General features: G+C 45.4%; 1 protein-coding gene across 1 annotated transcript in view; it reads left to right on the top strand.

The window, feature by feature from the left end:
- LOC310874683 (delta-1-pyrroline-5-carboxylate synthase-like) overlaps nt 1–14,448 on the top strand; it is a gene marked incomplete at both ends in the record, with an annotated part of 43,337 nt that overhangs the window by 14,295 nt on the left and 14,594 nt on the right. The window contains one exon of the mRNA XM_083787545.1: nt 9,923–10,074. Within this exon, the coding sequence (XP_083643671.1) occupies nt 9,923–10,074 (152 nt within the window). The remainder of the gene's footprint in view (nt 1–9,922; nt 10,075–14,448) is intronic.

Consider the following 14,448-nt stretch of genomic DNA (forward strand, 5'->3'; position numbering starts at 1 on the left):
TGATATGAAACCCAATAGTTTGTCTTCCAGTTCAAATTAAAAGCATGGCATGCTGCATAGTGCTGTACACACAGCTACAGCCAATCAGATTAATAATTGGTATGTTACATTTAAGTGATTGACTCTGAGGCCCACCTATTAATGGCAGAGGATACTTTATGACCTCTTCTTTGGACCATATACCAGCTAGGGACATTGTAACTTGGACTTTTTCTTTGTTCTTCCTAATGGACCTATACTTGCCGATAATACCAGTGTATGTGGATTTAGCAATATTAAGAAAGAGGGTGTTAATGTACTCAAGTAGATTTTGAACACTGGACATTTACTTGCAACAGAGTATTTCTACTTTTACTTAAAAAAATAAGTGTTTCTTCCACATTACCACAGTAGGTAATTCAGTGCACCGGTGTCCAATATGGATGCTTCTCTTGGTGGCAGATATTACTCACATGTTTTACCTGTTTGTTTTTTTACCCATCAAGGAAGAGCAGGTCAGACACACAGAGACTAACCCCTAATCGGCTCTCCGTGTGGCTGACCTGCTTGTCCTTGGTGTTGTTGACAGTCTGTTCCCATTCCAGTTCCTGTCATTAAAACTCTATGCTCGGAGGACGCAAAGTAACAAAAGTTAAAACAATGATCAAGACGGACTAACCTACTGTAGGGTCAAAGGTTTCCCCATGAGCAATTCTGGAAAGTTTCCACTAGATGACAGCAAAAGCATGTTTACCCTTCCTCCAGTTTTCTGTCAACTGGAGGATAGAATGGACAATGGGTACAGTTCAAATGAAAGTATAGGTAAATACAAAATCTGCTACGAGGATAAAACCAGAAAAAGCACTAATACTTGTTTACATATGGGTCCTCCATTTTCAATTCACCAGAACATTTAAAGACGTAGCCTACACATTTTGTAGGCTAATATACACTTTTATGCAAAAAAAACAGCCATTCAGATTAATAATTGGTATGTTACATTTAAGTGATTGACTCTGAGGCCCACCTATTAATGGCAGAGGATACTTTGTTTACAGTGTTTTGTCAATGCAATCCTTCTTCGCACACCCCAACACATACAGAAGAGAAAGATGCAGCTAAAGAGTACTTAATACACTGCCATGTACTTCTCCATGGTGACAGATTATAAAGTCTACTAGTTGCAAAGGATTAAAGTTTATCATGGTATGTCCACAAAGTAACAGTTTTTGTATTGACTTGTGCCTCCGTTTGAAATGTACCCATTCGGCATACTGTGAAATAAAAAATTCAATCAATCAATCAATCAATCAATGGTATAGGAGAGAACCAGGGAGAGAATCAATGGCACAGTCATACATATGTGAAGGGAGAGCGGACCAAATCTTTGTTAAACACCCAATACAGTCTAGAATAGATCATGATAATGAACATGGATGGAAACCAAACCAACTGGTTCAGGATTTGATGGAACAACAGTGAACTCAGCATGGGGCATAGCAGATTGCAGGAAAGTGATAGGATTGACTTGGACTGGCTATATTTACATGTGTATATTCCATTAAATTAGTGTTGCTTTTATGTATTCCACATTTAACGTTTTAGAACTGTTGGAGACAGCTAGTGCCCCGAAGTGAATGTCTAACCCTGAAAACCCAGGATTAAAGACTATTAATGAAATCCAAGTTGTGAAATGCAGTTGCAACTCAAGCCAGTTTTAGTTTAAGGGGTTAAGAGAGAAATCGCCTGTGCAAATCGGTGTAGTTAGGCATGCATGGCAACCACTTTTGTTTGTGTGTAACGTCAGACCAGAGCTCTATATAACATGGACAGAATATCTATGACTTTGTTTGAGAGTTAATTGATAGAGAAAGTTGATTGAGGCTATATGCTAGATGGAGAGACAGAAGGAAAGACACAGAGACAACCATTAGAAGACAGACGCTGAAACTATAACCTTCAGGGTGGAAATAGTGCTAGACGGAGAGACAGGAGAAGACAGACGTTTAGACTTATGTGAAGTAATATGAGCATGTCAGACACACAGAGACTAACCCCTAATCGGCTCTCTGTGTGGCTGACCTGCTTGTCCTTGGTGTTGTTGACAGTCCTGTCTGTTCCCATTCCAGTTCCTGCCATTAAAACTCTATGCTCGGAGGACACAAAGTAACAAAAGTTAAAACAATGATCAAGACAGACTAACCTACTGTAGGGTCAAAGGTTTCCCCGTGAGCAATTCTGGAAAGTTTCCACTAGATGACAGCAAAAGCATGTTTACCCTTCCTCCAGTTTTCTGTCAACTGGAGGATAGAATGGACAATGGGTACAGTTCAAACGAAAGTACAAGTCAATACAAAATCTAAAATAAAACCAGAAAAAGCACTAATACTTGTTTACATATGGGTCCTCCAATTTCAATTCACCAGAACATTTAAAGACATAGCCTACACATTTTGTAGGCTAATATACACTTTTATGCAAAAAAAATAATGAAAAGAAAAATCATCATATAGGCCTAGGATTATAGGATGCACATTTCTTAACGGCTGTTGGTTCCACATTTTTGTAGCATATAGGAGTGAAATTAATTTAACCCCTAGCCGAATCTGGGTTGAATGTGGTTTGTGGAACTTCCTCATGGTGGTGTGAACATGGACTTGGTTGACATTAAGGAAGTATTTTGAGTAATAACTGGGTTACTGGAGCACGGGGCATGCATTTCCGGTTGGAACTAATAGAGCGGTGCCCGTGTTGTGATGTCAGAACAGGCCAGATGATGATTCATATATGGAGATATAGGGGCGATCAGGTCCAGAGCCCGGGCAGAATCTTTTCTGTTGGTTCTGGTTCTGGACAACTGGAAATGCATCTCCCATGCCCCAGTTATTATACGTATGTCCCCTGTGTCCCTTTTATGCCCATATATGGAGTTCTTTGTCAAGCATATGCCCCATATTAGGCTTTTGTGCTGGTTCTGGACAACCGGAAATGCACCCGTTCCACCCATCTGTCTGTCCCTCGTGCCCATGGAGATTTCTGTATGTGTCTCTGTGTCCCTTTATTCCTATATATGGAGTTCTGTGTCAGGCATGCCCAAATATGGAGTGTTGTGATGTCGGAACAGGCCAGTTTATGGAGTTCTGTGTCAGGCATGCCCAAATATTGAGTGTTGTGATGTCAGAACAGTCCAGCTCCATATATGGACCCTGGGCAGGGGTCCTGTCCGGAGCCCGGGCAGAGGCCTTTTGTGGCGGTTCTAGAGGACCGTGTGTCCGACCAACTCTACACCGGCGCACTGCACCCCCTGTGGTGGTGTGGAACGTGTGTTGAATCTGAAATCGGTGTGGCGAACAGACAAACAGACAGAGACTTAGTGCATTTATAGATACTGTAGATAGATCGATGTAAGATTGAAAATGACATTTTTTTTATTCATGAGCTGCCTTGACGCTTTGTGCGACTTTGTCGATGAGTTTGTGGATCACTCTGTGGCGTGCCATGGAGCGGCTGATGCATTCCTGCAGCTTCTCTGCTGACAGCGATTTCAGACATGGTTTGTGGACGGAGTATAAAGACGATCGTCCATCACCACGGTGAGCTGAGCTGTTGACAACACCTCCTCATCTATTGTGGGGTCCACAAACAGAATGGAGTCATCAAACATACAGAGGGAGTGTGTTGGTATCTGGTTTCTACCATACACTCTAGTTCTATTATACGAAATACTGTTAGAACTGGGAGAGCACTCGATGAAGTTTGTGAGACACGGGAGTCAGAAGATGAGATGTTCCGATGTTTATTTCAGAGAACAGCACAGCACAGGTTTAAGGCTCACGCCAGCCAGCAAAGTGGCCGACGTCTCCACACAGGGCTGACGCCTGAACTGACAAAGTGGTCGTTTTCTAGTTAGCCTTTTAAGCATTTTATTTTACATGAGTGTAGGGACGTGTACTGTCGACACAAAATGCATACACTTTAACTTTAACAAACTCCTTTGTCATACAAATAGTCACAGGAAGAAGCTCCAGGAGTGTAAACAAACCATCTGTCTTATTGATTATATTACATCGCTGTAGGCAGAATCCTTGTTGCGACGGTAGGTCGCATTTACTATATGAAAACCTGCATCTCCCGTCTGTCCGTCCAGTCCGTTAGTTAGTCACCCTAACACCTCCATATATGGTCAAGCCTCGTGACACGTCACACCATATATGACCATCTCCACATATGAAGATCACAACACTGACCTCATCTAACCCTGGTATACATGGAGAAGACTGGATCATCACCTAGATCTGCATATGGAGCCGGCCACAAACTCTACATCTGACCTCAAACCTCAAACCCTTAGATTTCCATATATGGAGCTGACCTGTTCAACTTCTAACATTCCATATGTTGATCCTTCCCACGTGTCCTTCCTGTTCTGACATTCCATATGTTGATCTGACCTCATCAAACCCTGTACATTCAGGACACGCTCCATATATGGCCAGTACAGAATTCATTCCATGAATCCGATGCGTGCACGCGACCTTGCCTACCAAGGCTGTAGAATAAAGGAGTATATCCGCACACTCGTAGCTGCTGATGCCAATATGTTATTGTGGACACATGTATACAGACAGAACTGTCCAACGTTTCGGACAGACTAGCTAGGCTGCCTTCTTCAGGGTAAAGATATTTGGTGTGAGTGACATTTAGGGCGCGTTCGGAAATAGGCCTACCGTACCGGAGTGCACTCTCCTATTAGTTTGCATTGCACAGTGCGCTCAGTGCGCTATTTCCGAACGCGCCCTTAGTGTGTGCACCTTTCTAGTTTCCTTTGTACGGATGATAATTAATTTGTCAATTAAGGGTGGATTAGCAATCTTTGACTATGAATGGCAGATTTCTCAAAATGAGTTTTTTCCCAAAATACTCCTACTACTACTTTTTTATTAAGTAGCCTACACTTTGTAATGTAATTGTAGTATTATCTGGCTTGATACAAACTAATGTAAAATGTTGTCTAATGGGTTTTTTAATAAAATAATAAAAATGATGGCCTCATCCAATTATTAGTTGTGTCCACTGACAACCAACTAGCGAATCAGCACTGTCCTTCAGGACTATGGGATGCAGAGTGTTGCCATGTCTGCTTATAATAAGCTACTTTGGGCTTGTTTCTAAGTGGGCTTTCTTCCTATAAATGTTTTTTAAACAAGTGATTCCCACATTTTTTTTCATGTCAAGGACCCCCATATTAATATGTATTTGTCCGCGGACCCCCATCTGAAAATATTTTGTGCCAAGGAGCAAGGACGGCCCTAGCCATGGACCATGGCCCATGGTTCATGACTCTCGTATTCATAATCATCATGATGGCAGTCATTGTTTCAGGGCTAGGGCGGCCCTAGCTCTGGTCCTGGTGGTCCATAGCTCTAATGCCGTTACTATGTAGCCTGGCTAATAAGCCAGACCCAGATGGCCCCCGTAAAATCTGAATCCCCCTCCCACCGCCCCCCTTCTTTCCTCTTTTTGCTTCCTTTATGATGAATTCCTGTTCTGTTCTTTGACTATATAGAAGTGTCTATTTGTACGTCTCTAAATGTTTTGTTGAATTGAACATGGTGGACCCTCTTGTAAACAAGTGTAATGCTTAATTGGGTCGTCCACTCACAGTTAACAGTCTTTGTATTGAGTTTGTGCTTGTACTGTAATTCTGCAAACTGTTAATACATATTTCAATCAATCAATCAGCCGTTGTCAAAACTAAATTGCCTGCCGGCATGTGTGATATTAGTCTGGCTTATTAGCCAGGCTAGTTACTATGGACCAGAGCTGGACGGCTCATACAAGATTTGTGTTGTTAAAATATTTAAAACATTCAAAATATTTTACTTCCCAATGTTCTTTTGTTGTTGAAAATAGCAGTTCTACAAGCTCACAACGCATCACATCGCGAGCTTGTAGACCTGTTAAAAATATAAAAATGTTATAAAAATGTTAAAAATAAAAAGTGGAAACCTTTTTTTTGGGGGGGGGGGGGGGGGGGGGGGGGTGTTATCATAGACCTGAGTCACCTGACCGATCGCTTATTTCTCTTGCGAAATCTGGCAACACTGCTATACCATCCAGGCTAATACTATGCTAACCGGCTGCACTTCTTGATTGGTGGCGGTCATAGAGTATACTCTAAGGTGGCGGTGCACTTTTGTTTTGGAAAGGCAAAAGGTCATATAATTTCTCCACGTGTACACCGGTGTCGTGGCTGTATTAAGGACAGATCTACAAGCCAACAAGGCGTCGCGATATGCCTATAAAGTACAAGCTTGTTGCAGACTCTAGTCTAGAGAGACACCGTCGTACTGTTGCTGCAAGCTCTCCAGAGCATTTCATCATCAGCGGTTTACAGCGGAGGGAGGGGTTTGCATGTCAAAGATGATGGACCCAATCATGGACACGAAGGACTGAATAGAAGACACTACACAAAGTACAGCACACTGAGACTACAATCCCAGGACAATAAGTACAGTAGGAATATTATATTTCATTGCTTTAAAAGGATTTCGCACATAGCAAGATGGGGCTTGTTTTGAAAAATGAAAAACAACTTTTATTTTCTGATAAAGGCATTGGGTTTAGAGATTTTACCAGGACACTCTGTTAATGTTGCATTTTATACACATTTTGTCCGTGTTAATAAATGAAGAAGCGATAATAATTAAGGCCCATTCAGTATAATGTTATTGAAGATGCTGATATGTTAATCCAACCATCTCTCCTCATACTGTAGTTTGTAGTTGTACAGTGTGGGACAACTAGATGACCATGCTGTCAATGTGCTCTCATCACCACCTGCTGAGCTTCAGGGCTCACCAAGGATGCTACCAGTCTATCAAACCACTGAAACAAGGCAAGTTCTAGTTAGATTTGTGTGTGCATAGTACATAATTATTTATACATTGAGCTTTGGTGTGTGCATAGACTGGTTGTGTACTGTTAGGCAGCTGCCTGACATACATTTGTATGAGGTTGCATCCACTGTTTACACACACACACACACGCACACGCACACACAATACAATACATTAAATCAGGAGTGACTGAGTGAAATTGTGTCAAAAGTGTTGACACAAAACATTAGTAAACAAAATTGGAACTGGAACACATTTTAAGCAGTTACATGGGTTCTCTCTCCTGATTGACTTGGCAACCCACCTGAAAATGTATTTTCTGTTTGGAGAGATGGTTACTGAACAAACACTATAGTAATGATTACTATTAGAATATAGTGCTTTAACCTTTTAACATAAAAGTTTTGCTCTAAACAAAACTATACCATACCCTACCTTTTAACCCATTCTGGGCGGGAACCCCTATTGGTATCTTACCCCCTCAGGCCGGGAACCCATATTTGGGTTCTGTACAGTATGTACAGTATTCAAAAATGTAAAAATGTTGATGCTGCTATATAAATATATATTTTTTTCAGAAACCTTAGTTCAGGATTTAGAGGTGTTTTTAGAATCTGCCTTAGGCCTAAATGGGTGTGCCAAAGTGCAGAACAGGGCTGGACAAATATCAATATATTATATCAATATTGTGATTCGTTATATGAGACTAGATATATTACATATTATCTGACATATTAACTGGGATTATATCGTAATATCGTGGTATGGCATAAATGTTGTCTTTTCCTTCTATTTAAGGCTACATCATAGTAGTAAAGTGATGTAATTACCTGACTGTTATAGAGTTTCTATTTGCCATTCTCCCACTTAGTTATAGACATTACTGATGGTTATTATCAATAATGTCATTGTGTAAATGATTTATGAAAGCCCCAATAGTAGTTCTATCCATAACGCCTATCAGTATAGAGCGTCGCAGTCCCGCCCCCTCGAGAGACCCGGAAAATAAATCCTGTTCATTTTCCTCATAGACTTATCAGAAAGTATTTATTTAAAGACGTTTACGCCGCGGACAAAGCCAATTCTTGTGACACATCATGACAACAAACACAATTTTTCGGGCCAAACAAATAATTAGAAGTAGAAAAAACGGCAGGTTACAACACTTTTTTTGTTGTTTTTCTTCTTTGTAATTATTTGTTTGGTCCAAAATATTGTGTGTGCTGTTGTGATTTGTCACAACCAGAGTTGGCTTCGTACTACGCTTAAAAGGTCTTTAAATAAATACGTTTTGAAATGTCTGGGGAAAAATGCATTGGGATTAATTTCCTGGGCCTGGCGTTGTCATGAAAGGGGGCGGGACTGCGGCGCTCTATTGTGCAGAACAGTAAAAGGCTAAAAGCACTATCATTGTTTCTCAACCAAAGTGTTGTGACAGTGCACAGGCAACAATGGATTCTGTCTGATGGTCAAAGCTAAATCATTTGGGTCAAACCAGTTGAGAAGTACTGCGTATTGTTTCCTCAAAATTGACAGACAAGACAAAAGTTGACACTTTTGTCTGGTCTTTGACAAAAGCTTTTGTCTTGTACATAGCTCCTGGGTCTAACATTGAGTGAGTTAATTACTTGAATTTGTATTTAATATTTTTTACCTTATCGTGTCAACAATGTCAATATTGTCTGGTGATGCTGGACCGATTCATTCCAGACCGACACCTGATAACCAGCACTTGTAATCAGACAATGCTAGCATTGACTGAGTCCTTATCATTTAACCACATGAACCCTATTCTGAGCATTCATGACAGGAGAACATTCTGACGATCTACAAGCTCAAAATGGGCCATGTTGAGCTTGTGGAATGGCTATATTTGGCAAAGAGATTTGATGTAGAGGGGGAAAAATGTGAGGACCAAGTACAGACCCCTGGGGGATCCCAGTCAATGAAGTATAGGGTTTAGTTAATACGTCCTCCAGTTGTGAGTCTATATATGCTATCAGTGCTAACTGCCAAAGCAAGATGAAACCACCACACTCTGTCACTGCCTCACATGCGCTTCAGTGCTCCAGAGAGATGTGTGTTGTCAGCAGTGCCTTTTTGCCGCTGGCTGTGCTGATGTGGCACTTTACACCAAGTGATTTTCTGTTTCCCCGGTTACGCACAGGTGTATGGAGAGGAGAGCAGCTGCACTGATTGTACCAATCATGTAATCAATGAATCAGAAAGTCCGAAAAACATGCGTGTTTTGTTTGCACAAACTGAGAATTGAGATGCCTTGTGTGTGCATCCATAGTTTGCTAAAGTTCTGCTGTAGAGAGAATGCAGTGCATGTATTTCTGGGGCGTAACCTTATCAAGTTAAAAAAAGTTTTTTTAAGTAACACAACAATGTTAGAGCAATTAAAGTACAGTAACACCTCCCCATGCACACATTTACATAAAAATAAACATTTATAAACCACATCCATCCATATTCACACAATACAACATTTATACCCCTTCAGGAAAAATAGGAAAGGTCTTAGAAATCTGAGCATAGTGAAATATAGTGTCACTTTGGCTTAGCTTCAAATGTTGCTTTACATTTATTTTTGACTTGAGTCACTGAGTGAGCATTTCATAAAAATAACAGTTGATTTTATGAATTGAGTTATAAGAATCTTATATTTGTAAGATGTTAAATGTTTTTGTTAAATGTATATTGAGTCATTATGTGGTAATAAGAAAGTAGTTTATGCAAGTCCTTCCCTCAAACAAAATCCATTGTTTATTCAATTCAATTCAATCTTTATTCCAGACACACAGGGGCGGGGTCCATACAAATCGTCAAAATCACACACAACAAGACAATAAAAAAAAGTTGACCTGATTAATATAAACTTTCTATGATCACACACATCCCCTTGACCTCATGAGCAGCTGATACTAGGTGACAACTGTATACTATTGAAGGGCGCTGTTGGCATGGGTCACAATTTGAAAAATACCATAAAAATAGTTCTTAAACAAAACATAACTTTTCAATCTCCTCCTCTTGTACAGTGATGCTTGGCCGGGCTAACAGCAGCTCTTTTGCCCACCGTGGTGAGCTCCGCCAAGCCAAGAGGATTGTGGTCAAGCTGGGCAGTGCTGTGGTCACCCGAGGCGATGAGTGTGGCCTGGCACTGGGCAGGCTGGCCTCTATTGTGGAGCAGGTGAGGAGGGAAACCCAAACTATGGCCTTAACACTGACATTAATGTTTTGAACTGTATAGCCTGTTTTGCAGGCTGCACGCACGCACGCAAGCACGCATGCACGCACGCACACACACACACACACACACACACACCAATAACTGGAGGGGATGCTCACATTCACATCAGCAGAAAAAGGGTCCCTAAGAAGCTGTGTCACCTCTGTAAGAGATTGAAGTGATCAAATCTCATTGCAAGGTGCAAAGTTTGCTTTTCATGTATCACAGACAGGAGTGATCTATGCAGATTATATTTTCTCAGCTTTGAGCGGAAGACAGTGTTTCTGTCATGTCAGTAACTAGGGGTTACGTATGTAACCTAGGTTCTATAATGGCGAGCAAGGCTGCTCACTTATGGGAGTTGACGCCCCCTGGCGTAAACACAGAAGCACTACAAATAAACTCACAGACTTTAGGCTGGGACTTTAGACGTGATGACGTTGAAGACCCCGCCCGCCGGGTGCACCTTATAAGCGTGCCTCAGCGTCACGTCTCCATTCGATAACAATTTATCTCTTCTCAAGCAATCAAGAAGGGAATCTTGGTGAGCAGCCTTGCTCGCCATTATAGAACCTAGGTTACATATGTAACCCCTAGTTCTATTAAATGGCTTCGCAAGGCTGCTCACTTATGGGAGACTTCATTAACTCCCTTATTGTCATCACGAAGTCTGGACCCCTAGGGCCCGTACCTTTATCTGTGAGCAAAGGACCACAGTACGTCCCTCAAGGACTACTGCACCCCAACGGGAAGGCCAATCAGACCTAAGTCTGCAATGTGCCTAAAAGGAGCCGACAGAACAACCGTCTTAACGCCCTGGAGAAGACCAACGTCCCCCGCGGGGGACTAAGTCTCTCCACCTAACTGGAGGCCTACGCCCAGGACCGCATGCGCCACTGGCGCTGCTGTCACATCCAGTCTATAGAAGGTGGCAAAGGTGGAAGACGACGCCCAACTTGCGGCGGAACAAAATCCTGAACAGAGACCCCCCTACAGAGGGCCCAGGATGATGCCAAACCTCTCGTGGAATGTGCTCTCAACCCTACGGGAGGCACCATATCCCTACCAGAGTAGGCCCGCTCTATAGCCTCCACGATCCACTGGGAAAGCCTAACCTTTGAGATAGGTAGTCCCACAGTCTTGGGATCCCAGGAGACAAACAGTTGTGTAGTCCTCCTCGTCACCTTAGCCCTGTCCAAATACAACCTCAATGCCCTTATCGGACAGAGGTTATGCCTCCTCCTATCCTCCTCAGAGGCAAAGGGGGGCGGACAGAACGCCGCCAGGTCCACCGGAACCGGGGCAGCTAGGCGGTTCTTAGGTAAAAAATGCCGGATTGGTCTTAATGACCACCCTTGCATCCCCATTGAACCTCATGCATTCCGCACTTGTGGACAAAGCATGGATATCACTGACCCTTTTAGCGGTCACCAAAGCTAATAACAACGCTGTCTTCAGCGACAATAGCTTCATACTCAAATCCTCCAAGGGCTCAAACGGTGGCCGGGACAGAGAGTCCAAAACCAAAGCAAGGTCCCACGAGGGGACCAGAGACTTGGTCACTGGATGAAGGTGGCTAGCCCCTTTCATGAACTGGCGCACCAGCGGGAGCTGGCCCACCGTCTTGTCCTCAAACCCGATGTGGCAGGCTGAGATAGCAGCCAGATACACCTTGACAGTACTAAAGGCCCTGCCTTTGTCCAAGAGATTCTGGAGGAACGACAGAACGACCCTTACTGGTGCTTGAAATGGCACAACTTGAGCCAGTGAACACCAGTCTCCAAACAACCGCCACCTCATATCATAAGCATCCCTGGTCGACTGCGCCCTCGCACACTGAATAGTGTCGATGACGCTCTGGGGAAGACCCTCCGCGCCAAGATTCAACCTCTCACGGGCCAAGCCCAGAGGTCTAGATCTTCCGGCCGTGGGTGGAATATCTCGCCTCCCGCCTGGGTCAATAGGTCCCTGCGCAACGGAAGCTGCCAGGGCCGACCGTACAGGAGAGGGACTATGTCTGACCTCCAAGAGCCCCATCCTGGGGCCACCAGGATTACTGACAGGCGCTGTGTCCTCACCCTCTCCAGCGTGGGAAGGGTGAGAGACAACGGGGGAAACGCATAAAGTAGGCCCTGGGGCCAACGATGCGCCAAGGCATCCAAACCTAGCGGAGCCGTCCCTGCTATGGAGAAGAACAGAGGACACTTGCTGTTCTCTTCCGACGCAAACAGATCCACTCGAGGCTCGCCGAACCTCTCCCACAACTGTCTGGCCACTGTTTGTGCAGTGACCAAGCCGCATAGAGGTATCGGCCCCTGGACAACAGATCCGCTCCCGTGTTCTGGAGTCCCGGAACGTGGGAGGCTCTGACTGAAAGAAGGTGCTCGTCGCACCATAACGTCAGTCTGTGTGCAAGCGCATGCAGTTTGGTGGACCCTAGGTCCCCTGCTTGTTGATATGGCACATCGTCGTTGTGTCCTGACCAGGACATGGAATGTCTCACACCTGGTGACTGCATCCATATACCCGAACGTCCTGCCGACGCAGCGGGGCGACGACTGCCTGTTGTACACCTCACAGAAGTCCTTGGACTTAGTGACCGTCCGATCGGAAGGACCAGATATCCGTATATCTGTCCCCTGAAGACGAACCGCAGGAATTTCCTGTGCGGTGGGTAGGTGGGAACGTGGATATACGCGTCCCTGAGATCGAGAGCTGCAACCAGTCTCCTCGGCGCATACGCGTAGCAGAGCCTTGTCCGTGAGGATTTGGAGCGAACGCTTTCAACAGTCGTTCATAGCACGTAGGCCTAGAATGGGCCGCATGCCCCCCCCCTTCCTTCACGAGAAGTAGCGGGAGTAAGAACCCCGTGTCGCTCTGCTCCACGGACACCCTACGTAAGGCCTCCTCCCCAAGGAGATAGGCGTGTAGAAGCATCGCTTGCTGTAGTAACAGAAGCATTCAATTTCTTCAGTAACGAAAAAATAATTGTGCGTGACCTGGGACAGCTTCTTTAAGTAAAAAACTGTCCAGATGTGGGGCATAACCCCACATAATTGGCTTACGCCCTCCAAGTAATTTCAGGTCGTATCCGTGTCCTTGTTCCATGTATTAGTTTTATTAATAATAAAAGACATACAGGAATGAAACACCATACAGTACAACATTATGAAGAAAAATGTACAGAGGCACATGGCATAGACATTTCCAACAACGTTCGTCCCTGTTTGCGGTCCGAGGGTGGGGTCCGAGACCACTACCCTCTGCGCCGAGACCCCTGAAGTGGAGGGAAGGGAGGTGGGGGACGTCCTGACCCCCCTCCGAGTCTTTAAGTCCCTGGCCCGAGGGTGAGGTCTGCGACCAGTACCCTCTCCGCTGGGGACCCTGGAGCGAAGGGATGAAAGAGGTCTGCGGTCCGAGGGTGAGGTCCGAGACCACTACCCCTTACGCTGAGATCCCTGGAGTGGAGGGAAGAGAGGCAGGGTACGTCCTGACCCCCTCTGAGTCTCAAGTCGGCGTTCCGAGGGTGAGGTCCGGGACCACTCCCCTCTACGCTGGGGACCATAGAGCGGAGGGAAAAAGAGGTGGGGTACGTCCTGACCCCCTCTAAGTCCGACCCGGCCCTTTACATCCGCTTTCCACGCCCGCGTCCCTTCGGAGCGTAGGTCCTGTAGGGTGAGGGGGGGCAGCGGCCCTCGGCCCCGGGACGTCCCTGCTGGGTCGGTCTCACCATGGCTGGGTGAGCCGCTCCGTCCTCCTCGTGGACCTTTCTGGGTGGGCCACCAGCCCTCTCGGCGTGGCCTGAGGGGGGGGTCGTGGGGACCCCTCTCAGCCTGCCCTGTCGGAGGACGGGGATGACCCCTGTCTGCCCTGCTGACTCACGCCACAGCAAGACTCTCTTATCCTCCTCGCCCCAGGGCGGTGGGGGGAGAGACTGCGTGTCTCGGGCCCTAGTCCGTGGGGCCAGGACAGGCCGCTCCCGGGCGGCAGTAGCTCTTGGTGTGACCAGAGGCAGTCCTCCGACGAACCTCGTAGTGGGTGTCGGGGTTCCGGCGAGCTGCCGGTTTCCAAGCTCGGCGAAGTACGCTCTCACCTTGCAGAGGCGCAACTCTTTGAGGCCAGGAAACTTCAAGTTGTCGCACGGAGTGCACGAGGGGCCCCTCCCCGTGATGGCATCCTCGGCGTGAGAGATCCCCATGCAGTACAGACAAACCCTATGTTCGTCCTGTCTGAACATGACGTTCCCACAGGTCGCCAAGGCGCAGATCTTCTGTGGCGGGCCCTTGCAGGCCCTCTGTACAGCAGACGTTTGACGCAGGGCCTCGTCGTCCCCCT

The sequence above is a fragment of the Protomyctophum parallelum genome, assembly GCF_964188405.1.
Source record: "Protomyctophum parallelum genome assembly, chromosome: 17".
Lineage (NCBI taxonomy): Eukaryota > Metazoa > Chordata > Actinopteri > Myctophiformes > Myctophidae > Protomyctophum > Protomyctophum parallelum.